Source organism: Microcaecilia unicolor, chromosome 6, assembly GCF_901765095.1.
Source record: "Microcaecilia unicolor chromosome 6, aMicUni1.1, whole genome shotgun sequence".
NCBI classification, from domain to species: Eukaryota; Metazoa; Chordata; class Amphibia; order Gymnophiona; family Siphonopidae; genus Microcaecilia; species Microcaecilia unicolor.
Genome location: NC_044036.1, coordinates 7,149,090 through 7,172,343, shown reverse-complemented (window position 1 = coordinate 7,172,343; position 23,254 = coordinate 7,149,090). Strand labels below are relative to the sequence as shown.

The 23,254-nt window shown below is 44.7% G+C and overlaps 1 protein-coding gene across 1 annotated transcript in view; it reads right to left on the bottom strand.

Annotated features, from left to right (window-relative positions):
* Nucleotides 1–23,254, bottom strand: part of EIF2B3 (eukaryotic translation initiation factor 2B subunit gamma) — an 81,206-nt gene that overhangs the window by 2,887 nt on the left and 55,065 nt on the right. Inside the window, exon 11 of the mRNA XM_030206970.1 lies at nt 17,339–17,442. Coding sequence (XP_030062830.1) covers nt 17,339–17,442 — 104 coding nt within the window. The remainder of the gene's footprint in view (nt 1–17,338; nt 17,443–23,254) is intronic.

Below are 23,254 nucleotides of genomic sequence, written 5' to 3'. Positions count from 1 at the left end.
AAAAGAACCTACAGAAGCTAGAAGAATGGTCTAAGGTTTGGCAATTAAAATTCAATGCGAAGAAATGCAAAGTGATGCACTTAAGGTGTAGAAATCCACGGGAGACGTATGTGTTAGGCGGGGAGAGTCTGATATGTACGGATGGGGAGAGGGATCTTGGGGTGATAGTATCTGAGGATCTGAAGGCGATGAAACAGTGTGACAAGGCAGTGGCCGTAGCTAGAAGGTTACTAGGCTGTATAGAGAGAGGTGTGACCAGCAGAAGAAAGGAGGTGTTGATGCCCCTGTACAAGTCGTTGGTGAGGCCCCACCTGGAGTATTGTGTTCAGTTTTGGAGGCCGTATCTTGCTAAGGATGTAAAAAGAATTGAAGCGGTGCAAAGAAAAGCTATGAGGATGGTATGGGATTTGCGTTACAAGACGTACGAGGAGAGACTTGTGGACCTGAACATGTATACCCTGGAGGAAAGGAGGAACAGGGGTGATATGATACAGACGTTCAAATATTTGAAAGGTATTAATCCGCAAACGAACCTTTTCCGGAGATGGGAAGGCGGTAGAACGAGAGGGCATGAAATGAGATTGAAGGGGGGCAGACTCAAGAAGAATGTCAGGAAGTATTTTTTCACGGAGAGGGTGGTGGATGCTTGGAATGCCCTCCCGCGGGAGGTGGTGGAGATGAAAACAGTATCGGAATTCAAACATGCGTGGGATAAACATAAAGGAATCCTGTGCAGAAGGAAGGGATCCTCAGGAGCTTAGCCTAGAATGGGTGGCAGAGCTGGTGGTTGGGAGGCAGGGCAGACTTCTATGGTCTGTGCCCTGAAAATGGCAGAAACAAATCAAGGTCAGGTATATACATAAAGTAGCGGGCTGGTGGTTGGGAGGTGGGGATAGTGCTGGGCAGACTTATACAGACTGTGCCAGAGCCGGTGGTGGGAGGCGGGACTGGTGGATGGGAGGCAGGGATAGTGCTGGGCAGACTTATACGGTCTGTGCCAGAACCGGTGGTGGGAGGCGGGACTGGTGGTTGGGAGGCGGGGATAGTGCTGGGCAGACTTATATGGTCTGTGCCAGAGCTGGTGGTGGGAGGCAGGGCAGACTTATATGGTCTGTGCCAGAGCCGGTGGCGGGAGGCGGGACTGGTGGTTGGGAGGCGGGGATAGTGCTGGGCAGACTTATACAGACTGTGCCAGAGCCGGTGGTGGGAGGCGGGGATAGTGCTGGGCAGACTTATATGGTCTGTGCCAGAGCCGGTGGTGGGAGGCAGGGCTGGTGGTTGGGAGGCAGGGATAGTGCTGGGCAGACTTATATGGTCTGTGCCAGAGCCGGTGGTGGGAGGTGGGGCTGGTGGTTGGGAGGCAGGGATAGTGCTAGGCAGACTTATACGGTCTGTGCCCTGAAGAGGACAGGTACAAATCAAAGTAGGGTATAAAAAGTAGCACATGTGAGTTTATCTTGTTGGGCAGACTGGATGGACCGTGCAGGTATAAGGTCTTAGGGTGCGTGCAAAGGACTACTCTGTTGTGATGAAACTTAGTATAAGGTGCATCCAGCACTAAGGCCTGAAGCTCACTGACCCTATGAGCTGAAGTATACACTAAAGGTACGCTGGGAGAGATAAGAAGAAAACCAGGAAAGAACAGAGCCCTGAAATCCAAGTGAGGACAGCGTATCAAGGAGTAGGCTGTGATCAACAGTGTCAAAAGCAGCAGATCGAGAAGGATGAGGATAGAATTTTGGATCTGGCTAAGAACAGATCATTGGAGACTTTAGCAAGCGTTGTTTCAGTTGAATGAAGGTTATATTTTAAGAATGGTCATCAAACGTTTTGTGGACAAAAACTATGGATATTTCCAGATGTCACTAGATCGACTCAAGAAAAACGGAAACAATTTCTGGACACGAGAGAAGAAATAAAGACTAAGGGGGCTACTGTCTTCTTAGCTTATCCCTGTAAATGCATAGTGAGATATCTGGGAGTTAAATGTTTTGTTTTTTGTATCAGACCAGCTTAAAGCTTTCATCAACCTGAAGAGGGTGTCATCTCAGCAGATGTGCATCCACCCTGAACCTGCCTGGTACCTTCACGCTAAATGGAGCCTACACATCTGGTTTTACCTTTACTTGGGGTTCTTGTTGAGACTCCAATACTTGATGACAGAGCTTGGAAATCTTCCTAGTGCGGAACTGCTTTCCTACTCCAACTTGGGCTCCCTGATTTCCCTAGGCTTTCAACATTTGGACATGCTAGTCTTGTGTTCCATGGTTCTTTGGCTTTTACTAGCTACCTAAGCTGTATGACTTAGCATTTAGGCTTGAAGATTTTAAGTCATATCTTGAATCAGGAGGTGAGTGTTTCACTTCCTCTCTTTGGTTTCCTACTTCACCCACCCTTGTCCGTAGATGGGTGTAGATGGCGGGTGACCATGGGAGGTTCCCATTGGAGGGGGGTGTAGCTGGGGGTTGGGGAGTTAGGACAGAGGGTTTGGAGTTGTGGAGTTTTGGGGCTAGGGGTTTCTCCTGGGACACGGTCACAGGGAGCTTTTTGTATTTCTAAGATATGGTGCCCAGAGGGTTTAGTGCTCCAAACCCTGAGTTTTTCCTGCTTCCCTGTCTTGTTTATCAGCTGATATGGGAGATCTTAAGTTTGTTACCCTTAATGTCAAAGGGCTTAATTCCCCTTACAAGAGGAAGTGTTTGTTTAAAGATTATTATTATCTTCTGAGATTGTCCGCTCCAGGCTGTTTTGTGCAGGAAACACATTTACTGAAAAGGTCTGAGAAACTGGTACATCATAAACACTTCCCATAAAAGTTTTATTCTTCTTTACCTTTGCGAACAAAGAGGGGTGGGAATTTTGATCTCCTGCACACTTTCACCAAAAGTGTTGGATGTTCTCTGGGACCCAAGTACATAAGTACATAAGTAGTGCCATACTGGGAAAGACCAAAGGTCCATCTAGCCCAGCATCCTGTCACCGACAGTGGCCAATCCAGGTCAAGGGCACCTGGCACGCTCCCCAAACGTAAAAACATTCCAGACAAGTTATACCTAAAAATGAGGAATTTTTCCAGTCCATTTAATAGCGGTCTATGGACTTGTCCTTTAGGAATCTATCTAACCCCTTTTTAAACTCCGTCAAGCTAACCGCCCGTACCACGTTCTCCGGCAATGAATTCCAGAGTCTAATTACACGTTGGGTGAAGAAAAATTTTCTCCGATTCGTTTTAAATTTACCACACTGTAGCTTCAACTCATGCCCTCTAGTCCTAGTATTTTTGGATAGCGTGAACAGTCGCTTCACATCCACCCGATCCATTCCACTCATTATTTTATACACTTCTATCATATCTCCCCTCAGCCGTCTCTTCTCCAAGCTGAAAAGCCCTAGCCTTCTCAGCCTCTCTTCATAGGAAAGTCGTCCCATCCCCACTATCATTTTCGTCGCCCTTCGCTGTACCTTTTCTAATTCTACTATATCTTTTTTGAGATACGGAGACCAGTACTGAACACAATACTCCAGGTGCGGTCGCACCATGGAGCGATACAACGGCATTATAACATCCGCACACCTGGACTCCATACCCTTCTTAATAACACCCAACATTCTATTCGCTTTCCTAGCCGCAGCAGCACACTGAGCAGAAGGTTTCAGCGTATCATCGACGACGACACCCAGATCCCTTTCTTGATCCGTAACTCCTAACGCGGAACCTTGCAAGACGTAGCTATAATTCGGGTTCCTCTTACCCACATGCATCACTTTGCACTTGTCAACATTGAACTTCATCTGCCACTTGCACGCCCATTCTCCCAGTCTCGCAAGGTCCTCCTGTAATCGTTCACATTCCTCCTGCGACTTGACGACCCTGAATAATTTTGTGTCATCGGCGAATTTAATTACCTCACTAGTTATTCCCATCTCTAGGTCATTTATAAATACATTAAAAAGCAACGGACCCAGCACAGACCCCTGCGGGACCCCACTAACTACCCTCCTCCACTGAGAATACTGGCCACGCAATCCTACTCTCTGCTTCCTATCTTTCAACCAGTTCTTAATCCATAATAATACCCTACCTCCGATTCCATGACTCTGCAATTTCTTCAGGAGTCTTTCGTGCGGCACTTTGTCAAACGCCTTCTGAAAATCCAGATATACAATATCAACCGGCTCCCCATTGTCCACATGTTTGCTTACCCCCTCAAGTGGTCGCTACTTAGCTGTGTGGATGGACATCAAGGGCACCTCGTACCTTCTATTTATGTTCCAACTGCTAGCCAGACCCATTTCTATATAGTGACTTGGAACTGGGGCCGTTAAATGGACAACGGACATTTGGGTACTTGATAGGGATTTCAATATGACCCTGAACCCTCATATAGACTCCACAACCCAGCAGGCTTACAGACATGTGGATTGGAAGGCCCTTCCTTAGTTTTCTACTAGGAGTGGCCTAACAGTTAGACATCCAGAGGTGGCCGGTTCAAATCCCACTGCTGCTCCTTGTGATCTTGGGCAAGTTACTTAACCCCATTGCCTCAGGTACAAACTTAGATTGTGAGCCCTCCTGGGACAGAGAAATATCCAGAGTACCTGAATGTAACTCACCTTGAGCTACTACTGAAAAAAGGTATGAGCAAAATCCAAATAAATAAATAAATATGGAGATATATGCATTCAGTTTAAACTTCTCATACTGACCTTTAAATGCATCCACTCTGCAGCCCCCCATTACCTCTCATCTCTCCCTACATTCCTCCCCGTGAACTCCGCTCACTGGACAAATCTCTCATGTCGTCCCCCTTCTCCTCCACTGCTAACTCCAGGCTTCGTTCCTTTTCTCTCACGGCACCTTATGCCTGGAAAAGACTTCCTGGACCTATACGTCTAGCTCCATCTCTACCTGTTTTCAAATCTATGCTGAAAACCCATCTTTTCACTGCTGCTTTTAGCTCCTAGCCACAATTGCCCTCCCCTTGTCCCTTCCTCCCTTCTCTTACTTCCCTCATCCGTAACTGTCTTGTTTGTATTATTTAGATTGTAAGCTCTTTTGAGCAGGGACTGTCTCTTTGTATCAGGTGTTCAGCACTGCTTGCGTCTGGTAGCGCTATACAAATGCTAATAATAATAATAACAGATAGAGGACGTTTGGCGTTATCAGCATGCAGGTGTTGAGCAGTACATTTTTTCATTCGCTGCCTCACCCCTCCTTCTCTAGAATCGACTACTTGTTTATAGAGAAGAGCTTTCTGGATGGGGTCAAACTTCTGACATGTAGGCCACTGTGTGGTCCGATTATGCCCCCTTGTGGATACTTTTCAAGGGGATTTTCATGATCAAAAGTTCCAGTTCTGGAGATTCAATGAAAGTTTGCTAGAGTAGGAAGAGGTGTTTTGTGATCTCAATCATGCTATTCCCAAATATTTTCAATTAAACGTTACTCCCGATGTGACACGGCAACGTCTGGGATGGCTTTAAGACTTCTATTCTGGCAAATAAATTACAGAAAGAGTGGGAATAAAAGGACGGAGAGCTTATGAGCGCTCTCAAGACTGCAGAACTTCGGTACACTCAGAGTCCTAGTCCAGAATTATCTGCTAAATTTGGTTCTCTCCGCTCTGAGCTGAAAGTGCTCTGGGTGGGACAAATTACATGCAAGCTACAAAGACGGAAGCAAGTCTACTTTGAGGAGGGTGATCATGCCAGTAAATTGTTGGCTCACCAACTTAAGGCTCAGAAGTTACAGTCCTGCGTTCCTTATCAAAGATAATATGGGCACTGAAATACACGACCTCTCTTGGATGCTTCAGTGTTTTCTTACATTCTATCATATACATCCAAGTCCAATGCAACACCATCTAAGATACAATAATATTTAGATAGTGCTTCTCCTTCCACTCTCTGAGTCTCAAAGGGCCTACTTGGACCAGGACATTCAAATTCAGGGAGTAGCTGACGCCATTAAAGACCTTAAACTTGGCAAATCTCCTGGTATGGATGGATTATCCTCTAAATTTGTATAAATCTTTCTCTGGGTTTCTGTTACCCATGCTGGCCCAGATTTTTAATCGGACTCTGAGGGGCAACCATTACCACCCTCAATTGTAGAGGCGAGGTTCACTATGTTGCCCAAATCTGGCAACAATCCCAAATTATGTAGTTCTTATCACCCAATCTGCCTCCAACCGTGGCCAATCAAGACAAGTACCTGGCAGAAACCCAATTAGTAGCAATATTCCATGCTACCAGTCCAGGGGCAAGCAGTGGCTTCCCCCATGTCCATCTCAATAACAAGACCAAGGAACTTGTCCAAACCTTTTTTAAAGCCAGATACGCTATCCGCTGTTACCACATCCTCTGGAAGCAAGTTCCAGAGCTTAACAATTCTTGGCTAAGATCTAGTATTCCTCCTATTTGTTTTAAAAGAATTTCCAGGCAATTTCATTGAGTGTTCCCTGGTCTTTGTACTTCTTGAAAAAGAGTGAAAAATCAATTCACTTCTACACCACTAAGAATTTTATAGACCTCATACATACCCCCCTCAGCCGTCTCTTTTTCAAGCTGAAGAACCCTAACCTCTTTAGCCTTTCCTCATATCCCCTTTATCATTTTGGTTGCTCTTCTTTGAACCTTAATCCTGCTAAATCTTTTTTGAGATACGGCAACCAGAATTGAACACAATACTCAAGGTGAGGGTGCACCATGGAGCAATACAGAGGCATTATAATATTTTTGGTCTTATTTTGCATCCCTCTCCTAATAATTCCTAGCATCCTGTTTGCTTTTTTGTCCATCACTGCACACTGCGTAGAAGATTTCAGGGTGTCTACAATGATACCTAGATCTTTTTCTTGAGTGCTTAAGGTGGACCCCAGCATCAGGTAACTATGATTCGGATTATTCTTTCCAATGTGCATCTCTTTGCATTTGTCCTCATTAAATTACATCTGCCATTCAGATGCCCAGTCTTCTAGTTTCCTAAGGTCTTCCTGCAATCTGCATGCATTCTGACAACTTTGAATAATTTTGTGTCATCTGCAAATTTAATCACCTCACTCGTCGTTCCATTTGCCAGATCATTTATAAATATGTTAAATAGCACCGGTTCCAGTACAGATCCCTGCAATATTCCACTATTCACCCTCCTCCATTTTGAGAAAAGTGGCAATTTAACCCTGCCCTCTGTTTTCTGTCCAATAACCAATTCCTAATCCACAGAAGGACATTGCCTCCTATCCCATGACTCAGCTCACCTTTATCCACATGTTTATTTGAAATGAAGCAAACTGGTGAAGGCAAGACTTCCCTTGGCTGAAACCATGTCAACTCTGTCCCATTAAACCATTGATGTCTACGTGTTCTGCAATTTTCTTCTTTATAACAGTTTTCACTATTTTTCCCCGGCACTGAAGTCAAGTTTACTAGTCTGTAATTTCCCAGATCACCCTTGGAACCCTTTAAAAAAAGTTGGCGTTACATTGGGCACCCTCCAATCTTCAGCAATTTCATGTTTAAGTTCTTTCAGTACCCTGGGGTGTGTGCCATCAGATCCAAGTGATTTATCACTCTTTGACTTGTCAATTTGGCTCAGTATGTCTTCCAGGTTCACCAAGATTTCTTTCAGTTCCTCCACATCTTCACCTTTGAAAGCCATTTCTGGTACAGGTAGAATATTATAGAAGACTAAAACCGAGTGCATTAACGTCACAGAATAAGATACAGACTATTAATCAACTGCCATTTACTGCACTCTTACATAGCTTTGGAATTGTAGACTGACGTCTTAAAGACCTTGAAAAACTAGATATGCAAATGAGAAGTACATAAGTATTGCCATACTGGGACAGACCAAAAGGTCCATCAAGCCCAGCATCCTGTTTCCAACAGTGGCCAATCCAGGTCACAAGTACCTGACAAGATCCCAAAACAGTACATTTTATGCTGCTTATCCTAGAAATAAGCAGTGGATTTTACCCAAGTCCGTTTTAATAATGGCTTATGGACTTTTCTTTTAGGATGGATAGCTTCCTAACCTTTTTTTTAATCCCGCTAAGCTAATTGCTTTTACTACATTCTCTGGCAATGAATTCCAGAGTTTAATTACATGTTGAGTGAAGAAATATATTTTTCTCCGATTCATTTTACATTTACTACTTTCTAGCTTAATTGTGTGCCCCCTAGTCTTAGTATTTTTGGAAAAAATAAACAAGTGATTCACGTCTACCTGTTCCACTCCAATCATTATTTTATAGACCTCTATTATATTTCCCCTTAGCTGTCTTTTCTCCAAGCTGAAGAGCCCTAGCCACTTTAGCCTTTCCTCATTTTCGTCGCCCTTCTCTGTACCTTTTCTTAATTCCACTATATCTTTTTTGAGATGCGGTGACCAGATTTGAACACAATATTCGAGGTGCGGTCGCACAATGGAATGATGCAAAGGCATTATAATGTCCTCATTTTTGTTTTCCATTCCTTTCCTAATAATACCTAACATTCTATTTGCTTTCTTAGCTACCGAAGCGTAACTGAGCAGAGGGTTTCAACATATCATCAACGATGACTCCTAGATCCCGTTCCTGGTCCGTGACTCCTAACGTGGAACCTTGCATGTCATAGCTATATTCAGTTTCCTCTTTCCCACATGCATCACTTTGCACTTGCTCACATTAAATGTCATCTGACATTTAGACGCCCAGTCTCATAAGGTCCTCTTGTAATTTTTCACAATCCGCTTGCGATTTTACAACTTTGAATAACTTTGTGTTGTCAGCAAATGTAATACCTCACTAAAAGCAGCAGTCCCAGAACAGAAAACTCCTCCATGCATACAAGGTCATCTATAAGAATCAGTGTATGCCTAGACTGTACATTCCTAGATCTAAAAGAGGGATGGCTCTCATAGAAATAGATTATACTTATTAAAGATACTATCAAATGCCTCCAGGCTTAATTAACAGCATCATCAGATCCCAATGCACAAAAGATGTTGAAATACAAAAACAACAAACTTCCAGAAACCAGTTCCATTATTAAACTTCAACAAGCATTCCAACAAGTAGAAGGAATGGATAAAAATCCATTGGTATCAAAAGGGAAGGAAGCAACAGAATTTTACAAAACCAGAGGGGGGGGGGGAACTCTTCAAGGAATTGGATCAGAAGGTGAGAAACAAGTGGCAAATGCATAAGTACAGCAGAAAATTCAAAATGTTACTCCAGGAACCATTCGTGGATCAACACTGGATGAGCAATTGATAGTTGCAGTCCAGGACAGTGGATCACGGACAAGATGGTTTACAGCAAGCACTGAACTGATTCAACAGATGTCTGTAGATTCTATAAGAAAGGGCTTGAAACAGTTACTCACCTCGAGGCTGGCTGTGAAGTGCTGGTGGCGGGAAAAGTTTTATACAGAAAGGAACAAGGTGGTGCATCTCATTCATTGGGATCTCTTTAAGCATTACAACATCAGTGTACTGGAAAAGCATTGGGATCAGGACCCCAAGAGAATTGTAGAAAAACGAAGATGTCACCTGGGACATCTCCATCCCGACTGGTAAAAAGAGGGATGCAAGAAAACTAGTTAAGAAAAAGACCAGAACAGCATCGATTACAGAGGCGTCAGTCCCAAGCGATTACTTGGTGAATCGTGTGGAGAAAGAGAAGATCCTCAAGAAATGCAGTGCGAGACCAAGAAAATGTGGCAGAAAGACACAGAAATATTTCCTATTGTTTTGGATGCCACAGGCCTGATTTTAACTCTTTGAATGTTTAGAACTTTTAGTCTAAGAGGGGTGTTTTCCTTCTCAGTTAGGGGAAATAATAATCACCCCGATTCTGAAGAATTATAAAGAATCAAGACACTTAAGTCTCTAATTTTAGACCTATAGCATCTAGGCCTTTTTTTTTGTGACGTTGATGGAGAGCTTGGTGGTCTTACAATTGGCAAATTATTTGGATAAACATATCGTACACTTTTCTCAATACGGTTTCAGATCCTCTTTCTATAGTTATTTGTTCATTATTTGATAACTAGACGTTGAGCCTGTTAAAACGGGCTAGTATGGGGTTTTTCCAAGGCCCCCTCCCCTCGCCGCTGCAGGTCCCCCCCCCCCCAGAGTCGCCACCGCCGCCACCCCTCCATCCGGCCCGGGCCCTCTCTTCGCTATTGAACTTACGTCACCGAAACGCAGCACGCAGATCAGCTGAGCTTCCGTCAGCCTTCCTTCTCTGCTTGTGTCCCGCCCTAGTGTGACATAATGTCGGTGAGGGCGGGACACAGGCAGGGAAGGAAGGCTGACGGGAGCTCAGCTGATCTGCCTGCTGCGTGTTGGCGATGTAAGTTCAATACTGAAGAGAGTGCTTGGGCCGGGTGGAGGGGGGGCGGCGGCGGCAACCTCGGGGGGGGGGGGGGGGGGGAGCGGTAGCGACGTCGGTGGTTCCCTCCCTCCCCTTCGCGGTTTCCCTCTCTGTCCCGCCCCCGTCATCACGTATTGATGCGGGGGCGGGACAGAGAGGGAAGTCTCTACTGCGCTTTTGCAGGTGAGTACGGTCACTCACCATTTATATGTTTGATTGCCCATCAACTGTTATGTACTGGAAAAAAGGTTTTGGGGCTTCAATTTGATCTTTCAAGCGCTTTCGATTTAGTGGATCACGACATCTTGTTAAATATTCTGGAGAACCTGGGAATAGTAGGCAGAGCTCATGACTGGTTTCGTGGTTTCCTTAATCATAGTAGATGACGGCAGAAAAAGACCTGCACGGTCCATCCACTCTGCCCAACAAGACAAACTCATATGTGCTAGTTTTTGTGTATATCTTACCTTGATTTGTAACTGTCATTTTCAGGGCACAGATCGTATAAGTCTGCCCAGCACTATCCCCGCCTCCCACCACCGGCTCTGGCACAGACCGTATAAGTCTGCCCAGCACTACCCCCGCCTCCCAACCACCAGCCCCGCCTCCCACCACCGGCTCTGGCACAGACTGTATAAGTCTGCCCAGCACTATCCCCTGCCTCCCACCACCGGCTCTGGCACAGACCGTATAAGTCTGCCCAGCACTATCCCCGCCTCCCAACCACCAGTCCTGCCTCCCACCACTGGCTCTGGCACAGACCGTATAAGTCTGCCCAGCACTATCCCCGCCTCCCAACCACCAGCCCCGCCTCCCGATCTCGACTAAGCTCCTGAGGATCCATTCCTTCTGCACAGGATTCCTTTATGCTTATCCCACAACGTTCTTACAGAGTTGGAATGAACAATAAATTCTCAGAGAAATGGAGTAATCTTTGTGGAGTTCCTCAAGGATCACCCCTGTCCCCCGTACTTTTTAATGTGGTCTTGCATGGACTAGGTTTTCTCTTAGAAAAATTACTAGTCACCTTTCACAGCTATGTGGACGACATAACTGTATTGATACCAATTAATTCCTTGGTTTCCTCTAACTCCCACTTAATTCACAACATCATTAATAGTTTGAAGAACTGGATGGAAATGCATAAATTACAACTAAAATGACCATGTTAATCCTTTTTAGTAATTCATCAGATGAAAAGGAAAGTGCTGTAACTATGAACTAAATAACATCACTTTTCCTCTACTATTAACAGTTCTTACTTGATATAAAAGACTAAATTCCTCATTCTAACCAACCCCTATCAACCTATTTCACTAAAAAAAAAAAAACTTCATTACGGACAACACATCATATGCCTCAGATCAATCAATGAAAATCCTGGGCTTCACCATTGACCAGCATTTAGCATTTGAAGCTCAGGTCTCAAAGGTGGTTTCGAGTGTCTTCCATACACTATGGAAGTTAAAAGGTTGCGTCCTTTCCTCCCAAGCTCCACAGTTTGTACTATCACCCAATCTCTGGTACTATCCAAATCCGATTACAGTAATGCCATACGTGCGGGTATTAAAATCTTACTCTTTAAAAAATGACAAACATGACAAAATATCGCTGGCTGCCTTGTAAGCAGTGCTCTTCGCTTTGAAAAGGCTTCCCATAAATGCCAGGATCACCTTTAAAATACGCACAACTGTTAACCAAATCATATGGTTTATCATCCTCCTACATGCAACAACTAATTGATTTTCCTTCACGTAATACAGTAAAAACATCTAGAGAATACCTCACGCTCCATTATCCAAATTGCAAAGGTCTTTCTTAAAAAAATCAATCCTTGTTGCAGCCTTCACATATCAGAGTACCAAACTTTGGAATTCTCTACCTGAGCAATTAAGCCACTTAGAAGATTATCTGAGATTCCATAAACAATAATAATAATAAATCCTAATAACAAATCTCATCAAAAGACGACAAACTAATACTGACCATCTCTCTTATATGTTTCAACACAACCAATACTCTACAATTATTCCTAATAAGTTAAATTGTCATAATAATAACAACAACAACAAACCAAGAGCCTTTCAGGTCTTATACAAGCATAATGTCTTAATGTGTCGCAAATTATGTTTAGTAGCGTGAAAATGCATTTTACAATATTGGACATCACCGAACCCCCGGCCTATTGGCATTGGAGGAACCAATTGCAACTTTTGGTAACTTGGGAGGCTCAGGGAGCCCCTACGCGTAAGAAGCTTTTTACTTTGATCTGGAAGCCCAACTTACAGAGCTTGGGCCCCTCGAGGGGGGGGGTAGGGGGGACATTATGACTGTTCTGGTTGGAGTTTGACTGGGGGGGTCATAAGAGTCCAGGCCTTTTGAGACTGTTTTTTGTACAAATTGGGTAGAGGAGCAGGGAAGGTGGGGGTTGGGTGGGGGGATGAGGAGAGGTAATTGAGGTACAGTTTGTAAAAATTATATGGTTTTTTTTTGTGGATCTGTTTGACATCTTCTTCTTTAATTAAAAAAAATGTTTCAACATAAAATTTTGGGGGTAGTTCTTGATTCCAAATTGACATTAAAGCAACAGGTTATGGTTTATTCGAACTTTCTAAACCGCTCAAGCTGCCATGGCAGAGATAAGAAGGTAAAGGCTAAGAAAACAAACAGTGGGAAAGGAATGCATTTAATGATAGGAAAGAAAAACACTCACAAAGGAAAGAGATGGAAAACACACAGGCGGAAATCAGAGATAGCGGAGAAAAGAAAAGTAGAAGACCTCCAGTTGGTGGGAATCCACTTAATCGGACACTTCAAACGTTCCTCTGAACAACCAAGCTTTTAGCTCAGCTTTGAAAATCTTAAGGGAGGGGCAGGGAAGACTGATTGTTTTTTTATTATGAAGCATCTTCGTTGGGTTCGCAAATATTTTGACCAGGATCATTTCTGTTTCATTGTGCAATCTCTCTTATCTACCCTTCTCCTCCACCGCTAACTCCAGACTCTGTTCCTTTTATCTTGCTGCACCATATGCCTGGAATAGACTTCCTGAGCCGGTACGTCAAGCTCCATCTCTGGCCGTCTTCAAATCTAAGCTAAAAGCCCACCTTTTTGATGCTGCTTTTAATTCCTAACTCTTATTCACTTGTTCAGAACCCTTATTTTATCATCCTCACTTTTAATATTCCCTTACCTTACCTCTTATTGTGTTCAGTACTGGTCTCCGTATCTCAAAAAAGATATAGTAGAATTGGAAAAGGTACAGCGAAGGGCGACGAAAATGATAGTGGGGATGGGACGACTTTCCTACGAAGAGAGGCTGAGAAGGCTAGGGCTTTTCAGCTTGGAGAAGAGACGGCTGAGGGGAGATATGATAGAAGTGTATAAAATAATGAGTGGAATGGATCGGGTGGATGTGAAGCGACTGTAGCTTCAACTCATGCCCTCTAGTCCTAGTATTTTTGGATAGCGTGAACAGTGTGGTAAATTTAAAACGAATCGGAGAAAATTTTTCTTCACCCAACGTGTAATTAGACTCTGGAATTCGTTGCCGGAGAACGTGGTACGGGCGGTTAGCTTGACGGAGTTTAAAAAGGGGTTAGATAGATTCCTAAAGGACAAGTCCATAGACCGCTATTAAATGGACTTGGAAAAATTCCGCATTTTTAGGTATAACTTGTCTGGAATGTTTTTACGTTTGGGGAGCGTGCCAGGTGCCCTTGACCTGGATTGGCCACTGTCGGTGACAGGATGCTGGGCTAGATGGACCTTTGGTCTTTCCCAGTATGGCACTACTTATGTACTTATGTATTTGTATCCCACATTTTCCCACCTCTTTGCAGGCTCAATGTGGCTTACAATACATCATGAATGGTGAAGATGTAAAAGAAATAAACATTTAGTATTACAGAGGATTTTGGGTAACATGATAATAATAAAGCATGATATTAGTATAGCAAGCAAATATTCAAGGTAGTGCAGGATATATGTGGAGTTCACATTTGTTGGTCTTTGTGGTATGCCTTGTTAAAGAGATGGGTCTTCAATAGTTTGCGAAAGTCAGTTAGTTTATAGATCGATTTTAAGCTGCGTGGCAGCGTGTTCCAGAATTGTGTGCTCAAGTAGGAAAAGGTTGACGCATGCGTTAGTTTGTATTTTATTTAATTAATTTATTTATTTATTGCATTTGTATCCCACATTTTCCCACCTTTTTGCGGGCTCGGTGTGGCTTACAATACATTGTAAATAATGGAAATACGATTTGTTACAACTTGGTTATGGATTACATTGTGATGAGTTATTTGAGTCAAAGTTAAAGTATCGATAAGGAGTATAATCATGGAAAAAGCACTGAAACATTGGAAGGAAACAAGGGAGACAAAAAGGGGCAATATATGATAACAGGAAAACACTTGGTATACATTTTCTGTGAGTAAAGGTATGAGTGTGGTGAGATTCCGGGGGATGAGAATTCAGGAGTGGCTGTATTGATGCATAACTGAACAATGAGTGTGGGCTTTATGTGTTTTGGTTCTTTCCGTAAATTTTCTCAAAAAGATGGGTCTTCAATAGTTTGCGGAAGGTGGTTTGTTCGTAGATCGTTTTCAGGTTGCGTGGTAGTGTGTTCCAGAACTGTGTGCTCATGTAAGAAAAGGTTGATGCGTGCGCCTTGTATTTCAAGCCCTTGCAATTAGGGAAATGGAGGTTGAGGAAAGTTCGGGATGATCTTTTAGCGTTTCTGGGTGGTAAGTCTATTAAATCAGACATGTAGGCTGGGGCTTTACACCTTTACAATTGGGGAAGTGAAGATTGAGGAATGTACGGGATGATTTTTTAGCATTCCTGGATGGTAGTTCTATCAGGTCTAACGTGTAGGCTGGGGCATCTCCGTGAATGATTTTGTGGACTAGGGTGCAGATTTTGAACGTGATGCGTTCTTTGAGAGGGAGCCAGTGCAACTTTTCTCGTAGTGGTTTAGCACTCTCATATTTTGTTTTGCCGAATATGAGTCTACCTGCCGTGTTCTGGGCTGTTTGAAGTTTCTTAATTATTTGTTCTTTGCAGCCAGCATAAAGTGCGTTGCAGTAGTCTAAGTGGCTAAGTACCATTGATTGTACCAGGCCTCGAAAGACGGTCCTTGGGAAGAAAGGTCTTACTCTTTTTAGTTTCCACATTGAGTGGAACATCTTCTTGGTTGTGTTTTTCGCGTGATTCTCAAGTGTTAGTGTCGATCAATGGTGACTCTAAGGATTTTTAGGGTGTCCGAGATTGGAAAATTCAATTTAGGTGTGTTAATGGTGGTGAATTTGTCTGTCCTAATTAGAATGTAAGCTCTGTGGAGCAGGGACTGTCTTTTTATGTTCAAGTGTACAGCGCTGCATACGTCTAGTAGCGCTTTAGAAATGATAAATAGTAGTAGTAGTTATATTGTAATATTCCTGCAGTATGTCTAGCTTCTTAGCTTTTGCAATTTGCATAGTCGCATAGACTGCAGAATACAAGTTATATTGTACATTGTAAATTCCCAAACACACCTGGATAGGTTGCCTATACTTGTTACAGCACTGTCATACTGGGACAGACCATCAAGCCAAGCATCCTGTTTCCAACAGTGTGCAATCCAGGTCACAAGTACTTGATAAGATCCCAGAATAGTAAAACAGATTTTATACTGCTTATCCTAGAAATAAGCAGTGAATTTTCCCAAGTCCATCTTAACAATGGCCTATGGACTTTTTTTAAGGAAATTATCCAAACCTTTTTTAAACCCTACTAAGCCAACTGCTTTTACCACATTCTCTGGCAATGAATTCCAGAGTTTAATTACATCTTATGAACTCCAGAAGAAAGCTCTCTTTGACACAATATAAGTACTAAGGTGAGCGTTGGCAGTAAACTTGAGAGACCGAGATCATACTCCACATAAACCCTGGCTTAGGAGTGTGGTTCCTTACCATCACAATATGCGCAAAACTAACCTATCTGGAGAAATTGCCCCTGATACAGGGACACTCTAAGAGCACACAAAGTATATAGAGGAAACACGCTAAAAGATGCAGAGTCACACCCATACAGCAAAAGACAAACAGCACACCAAGGAACAGAAAAAGATCTAGATATGTACCGATAATACAGGACACACAACATCCAGAGACAACAGAAAAGCGCACACAGAAGCAGAGACACGCTAAGAGCACACATAGATTCAGAGACATGTTAAGAGTGCACACAGAATGGTAAGTGGGTAATATAGAAGACAGGGAAGGGGTGGACAGTTAATGACAAAATTTCCCTCACAAGAAGAGATAAGAACATAAGAGTAGCCCTACTGGGTCAGACCAATGGTCCATCCAGCCCAGTATCCTGTTTCCAACAGCGGCCAAATCAGGTCACAAGTACAAACTGAATGTTCGATGATGGAGATTGCTGGCATACTAAAAAAATGTAAACTGAAAAACAGAAGAGAGCAGCTAGAAACATACAGACATATCCAGCAACGCACGGTCATCACAGACAAGCAGACACACATGCCAACATGCACATACATGGAATCAGATTCAGAAGCAAGTTACACACACACCCAGAACAAGCAGAGCACTAGATAACGGACAACAGGACACAATTCAGACGCCGATGCCAAAAGCCAGAGTACGGATCACCAAACACACAAGGCAAAGCCGGAATCAGAACCGAGCCAGTGGTATAGCAGGGATTAGAACTCCCGGGGTTAACTCCATTTCCTCGAAACCTTCTAACACAACCACCCCAGGAGCAGAGCACACAGGTAGAAGGGTTTTCACTAAAGCAGCCCTGAAATGCGTTTGAACATACACCATCCTACTACTCTCCTGCCCCACCTGCGTACACTCAGACTAACATCGCCACACCCAGGGTGCTCTCTGGGTCTTAAGCATCAGGTACACTCAGACTGTAAAGCAAGCTTTCAGAATCTGAACACAGAATGACGTGCTTACATTTTGCTTCTACGTGCTGACCATTTCCAATCAGACAGTTCTCGATGTGGGCTCCCTTCTTGATCCAAGCAGAATTACAAATCACACTTCTGTGGATGCTGCACCTGGTGATGGAACAGAGGAGAAAGGAAGAGGGTCAGCAATGCCGGCAGGTCACATCCAAAACAACTAGGCAATACTCACAGAGGCTTCAAGACATGCTACAGTCATGAGCCCATAGAAACATCTAGTTAGCCAACTTCCCCCGTCTGTGGCAGTAGTGTGGAGCGACAGCCTACTGGGTTTCTGGCTCTCCTAGAACCAAGGTCCTCTGATCTTGCCCCATCCTTGGCCACCTTTAAATCTAGACTGAAAGCCCACCTCTAACAATTCTTTTGACTCGTAACCTCCTCTCCTCCTTCCTGTACACATTAATTGATTTGATTACTTTATTTTTTGTCTATTAGATTGTAAGCTCTTTGAGCAGGGACTGTCTTTCTTCTATGTTTGTGCAGCGCTGCGTACGCCTTGTAGCGCTATAGAAATGCTAAATAGTAGCAGTAGTAGTGATCCCAGCCTTTCCTGAACCTTGCTTCAATTTCTGCCTCTACCACCCAACCCCCGAAAAGTCGCTCCATGTATCCAGCACCTTTTCTGTACAGTTACCCAACTGGTAAGGTTGAAGGAAAACATGAGGTCGACGGAGTCCAATCTTCTGACTGCCCTGCCCTCCTGTGGTCTAGATCTATTTTTATTCCGAAAAGTGGTTGCCCTCCTGGGTATTATTTATTTATACTTCTAATGTATCTGAAGGTCTTCACAGAGCGATAAAGAAGTCAGCCAAACCCAGAGCTATCAAGAAAACCAGAAAAGGCACAGGGAGATGATGTGTTAATAAGGAGCTTAACCAGGCTGCAAATCCCCAGAGACCAGTCAGGACAGTGTAATCAGTTCACGATGAACTAGGCCTGAGAGCAAAAGTCACAAGTTAGCAAGGATGTGCAGGCCACTCCTTCGTGTTATCCGTTGGGCAGCAGCTAGGAGAGGCTTCGCTAAACACTGGAAGTCTGGGGTGACCCCACCCTTAGGCAATTGGAAATGGTACTGATGGAGACCATCACAAGGAGTAGTGAAGGTACATAAGTACATAAGTAATGCCACACTGGGAAAAGACCAAGGGTCCATCGAGCCCAGCATCCTGTCCACGACAGCGGCCAATCCAGGCCAAGGGCACCTGGCGAGCTTCCCAAACGTACAAACATTCTATACAATCAAGCCATTGTGACATCACTAATGAGGTTGGCTCTTATTGGTGGAATGAGCCACTATGACATCACAATAGGTTAAATCACTGCTCTATGTAATAAAAGTGAGCCAAGTAGAGGACATAAGTACATAAGTAATGCCACACTGGGAAAAGACCAAGGGTCCATCGAGCCCAGCATCCTGTCCACAACAGCGGCCAATCCAGGCCAAGGGCACCTGGCGAGCTTCCCAAACGTACAAACATTCTATACAATCAAGCCATTGTGACATCACTAATGAGGTTGGCTCTTATTGGTGGAATGAGCCACTATGACATCACAATAGGTTAAATCACTGCTCTATGTAATAAAAGTGAGCCAAGTAGAGGACATAAGTACATAAGTAATGCCACACTGGGAAAAGACCAAGGGTCCATCGAGCCCAGCATCCTGTCCACGACAGCGGCCAATCCAGGCCAAGGGCACCTGGCGAGCTTCCCAAACGTACAAACATTCTATACAATCAAGCCATTGTGACATCACTAATGAGGTTGGCTCTTATTGGTGGAATGAGCCACTATGACATCACAATAGGTTAAATCACTGCTCTATGTAATAAAAGTGAGCCAAGTAGAGGACATAAGTACATAAGTAATGCCACACTGGGAAAAGACCAAGGGTCCATCGAGCCCAGCATCCTGTCCACGACAGCGGCCTATCCAGGCCAAGGGCACCTGGCGAGCTTCCCAAACGTACAAACATTCTATACAATCAAGCCATTGTGACATCACTAATGAGGTTGGCTCTTATTGGTGGAATGAGCCACTATGACATCACAATAGGTTAAATCACTGCTCTATGTAATAAAAGTGAGCCAAGTAGAGGACATAAGTACATAAGTAATGCCACACTGGGAAAAGACCAAGGGTCCATCCAGCCCAGCATCCTGTCCACGACAGCGGCCAATCCAGGCCAAGGGCACCTGGCGAGCTTTCCAAACATACAAACATTCTATACATGTTATTCCTGGAATTCTGGATTTTTCCAAGTCCGTTTAGTAGCGGTTTATGGACTTGTCCTTTAGGAAACCGTCCAACCCCTTTTTAAACTCTGCTAAGCTAAGCGCCTTCACCACTCTCTCCGGCAACGAATTCCAGAGTTTAATTACACGTTGGGTGAAGAAAACTTTTCTCCGATTTGTCTTAAATTTACTACACTGTAGCTTCACCGCATGCCCCCCAGTCCCAGTATTCTTGGAAAGCGTGAACAGACGCCTCACATCCACCCGTTCCACTCCACTCATTATTTTATATACCTCTATCATGTCTCCCCTCAGCCGTCTCTTCTCCAAGCTGTATAGCCCTAGCCTCCTTAGTCTTTCTTCATAGGGAAGTCGTCCCATCCCCGCTATCATTTTAGTCGCCCTTCGCTGCACCTTTTCCAATTCTACCATATCTTTCTTGAGATGCGGCGACCAGAATTGAACACAATACTCAAGGTGCGGTCGCACCATGGAGCGACACAACGGCACCATAACATCCTCACACCCGTTTTCCACACCTTTCCTGATAATACCCAACATTCCATTCGCTCTCCTAGCCGCAGCAGCACACTGAGCAGAAGGTTTCAGTGTGTTATCGAATGTTGAGGGTGTTTTTTCTGATTGGTCCGTCATGTGAGGGCGGGGCAGAGAGACATGGTCAGTGTTGAGGCTTCACCACCATGAATCCATGAACCCTTCAGTGACTGACTGAGGACAAGAAATGTCATCAAATCTTTATTCTTCAAGAGCCGAAACAGTACTGTGTTTCGGTGTGAAGCCTACATCAAGGGTCTGTACATAGAATCGGGTGTCAGGATAACAGTCTTTAAAAAGACGCGATCCCAGTGAGCATGCAGTGCAACATTCAGGAACGAGGTGCTGAAAAGCTGGACATAAACTAAAGTGTAGGTGTCCCGTCATTGATGGAGACTCAGTGGGATGTTATGATGCCTATCTTAAACTTCATTGATGTGTGTGTGGGGTGGTGGCTAAGGGGTGTGCGTAGTTCATCTGATTTTCTCATTGACGATGGTTTGCTTGCTATGACAGCGTTGTACTCATTTAAGCAGTTGACTTAAGTACTTTTTATTCCGGAAAACCTCAGAAAAATGTTAATTCAAAAAAGAAAGAAACGAGCGCGTCTGGGATCAGCACCAAAAGGGGGAACAGGCATGAATGAGAAGAAGGAATAGTATGAGATCAACTGAGAACAAGTGTAAAGCTCTGGCATCTGTCTGCAGGACTTCAATAGTCCAGGAGTTCTCACTCTGTACCACGTAAAAGCTAATAAGTCTCCCACGGGAAGGGCAGGAGAAGAACTTTCTATTTTCATTTAAGTATCACTGATTTCTGCAGAGGTAGAGTGGTGGGAAGCAGAAGGAGATGACAGAGAGACAGGGAGGTGGAAGTGAGATGGAGACCAGTAAGAACAGGGGGGGGGGGGGAGTGGTGACAGAATGAGGAGCCTGATGTGCAGAATTGAGAAAGGGACACTGCAAGAATGAGAAAGACATGGTATTGGTATGGTGGAGGAACCGAGACAGAGAGGCTGCCAGGGAAGCAGAGCAAGAGAGAGCGATCGATCCAGAATATCAGCTTCCATGGAGGTGGAGGAGGTCCAGTCACCCCATGTAGCCTCTATACTTATAAGTTTCAATGCTGAAAAGACATTCGACAGGGTTCACTGGGGACTTCGGTTTCAAGTACTTTGACATTATAGCATGGCAGGCTTTTTTGAGGATGCTATTATGGCATTCTATAGGTCCCCTTCTGCTGCATTACATCAACTTCCTTTCCGTTTTTCCGAGGCACAAGGCAGGGATGCCTGTGTAGCATGATACGAGTTTAATTGTCAGAGTTATTGATTTTGCTAGATCAGATACAAATCCTATATAATAATTTGCACCATGAACGTTCCATGAAGCTGTCTGGGCCCATGCCTCCATTCTGATTGGCTGTGCCTGGAACTGAAGCCTCAGATGACATCATCCAGAGAGCTCAAGCAACAGCAGTGCGGGCCCGGCCCCAGGCAGCTTCATCGAACTTTCATCTTGCACTCCCAATGTTCCAATGTCTCTGGCTACGTTGGAGGAGCAGTTTCAGCCCTTCGCCACGCCCCGCCCCCCCCAGGTCACCGCCCCCCACCCCCCCCCCCCCCCCCAAGGTCGCCGCAGCCACTGCTCCACCCTCCACCCCCCCACCCCCAAGGTCGCTGCCACTCCCCCCCTCCGTCCGACATCAGCTGCCATTTCCGGCCACTGCTGCTTCTCCTGTTGAGCAGCAGCGGCCGGTACAAAAACAAAAAAAGCAACTTAAACCTGAAAAAATGCTTTTAAAAAGGAAGGGGGGCACCGCAGGCAGCCATCAGGCATTGGCTGTCAGCTCTGCAGCCGCTCCTCCTCTCACGTCGCTGTGTTCCTCCGGGGTTCTACTCCAGGGGCAGTGACGTGAGAGGCGAGAGGAGGAGCGGATGCAGAGCTGACAGCTGATGGCTGCCTGTGGTGCCCCACTTCCCTTTTAAAAGCATTTTTGCAGGTTTAATTTGGTTTTTTTTGTACCGGCTGCTGCTGCTCGACAGGAGAAGCAGCAGTGGCCAGAAATGGCAGCGGCGGCGACCTCAGGGGGGGGGGTGTGGAAGGGAGGAGCGGTGGCACCCTGGGAGGGGTGTGTGACTGCAACCTCGGGGGGGGGGGCGTGGTGGCGAGGGCGGCAGGGGCGGGGCCTGAGACCACAGAGAGGAAGGGGGGAGGTATCTCTGTCACACACACACTCTCTCTCTCTCACTCTCATACACTGTCTACCATACACTCTATGTCTCACACTGTATCACATTCACTCTGTCACACAGTCACGCTCAAACACTCTCAATCTCATACACTCTCACTCTCACAGAGAGTCTGTGTATCGTACACATACTCTCTCACACTCTGTCTCACACACACTCTCTCTCTCATACACACTGTATCTGTGTGAAACACTCTCTCACACTCACTGTGGCTCACATACGCACTCATTCTCACACTCAAACCCACACTCACTCTGTCACACACACACATTCACTCTCTCTCTCTCACAGTCACTCTCAAACATACACACTCCAAGAAAAACCTTGCTAGCGCCTGTTTCATTTGTGCCAGAAACAGGCCTTTTTTACTAGTGTATATATAAATTATATACAGCTGCAAAGACTTATTGGGACAGAATCAGATAAACTGGTCTGGCTTTCATCTCCCCCTTGCCCAACTACCGATAACAAAAACTAGCTGGGTGGATACCTAAGCCCATCAACATATCTCCAAAGAACAAAACTCTAAAGATGGACAGTAATCACAGAGACTGGAGTTAACCAAAGACAGTGAAACTCCACCTATTCTCAGACAATGACTCAGACTGAAAAGCCCATCTAGCTATCTAATCTGACAAAAGAAGCCCACCTAATCCTGTCAGATGCCTTCTGGATGTGTATCTACCAGCAGATGTCCAGACAGTCTTATGATGTCATTAAACATGAGACCAGTCACCATGCTCCATCTCAAAACTAGGTGAAACCAATTCTCCGACACCCCATCTGACTTCAGCCTAGGGTCCAGCAAGAAAATATAAAAAGCCTGGAAAATGCCCAGCTGGCTCTTGGGATCTCCCTCCTGCCTC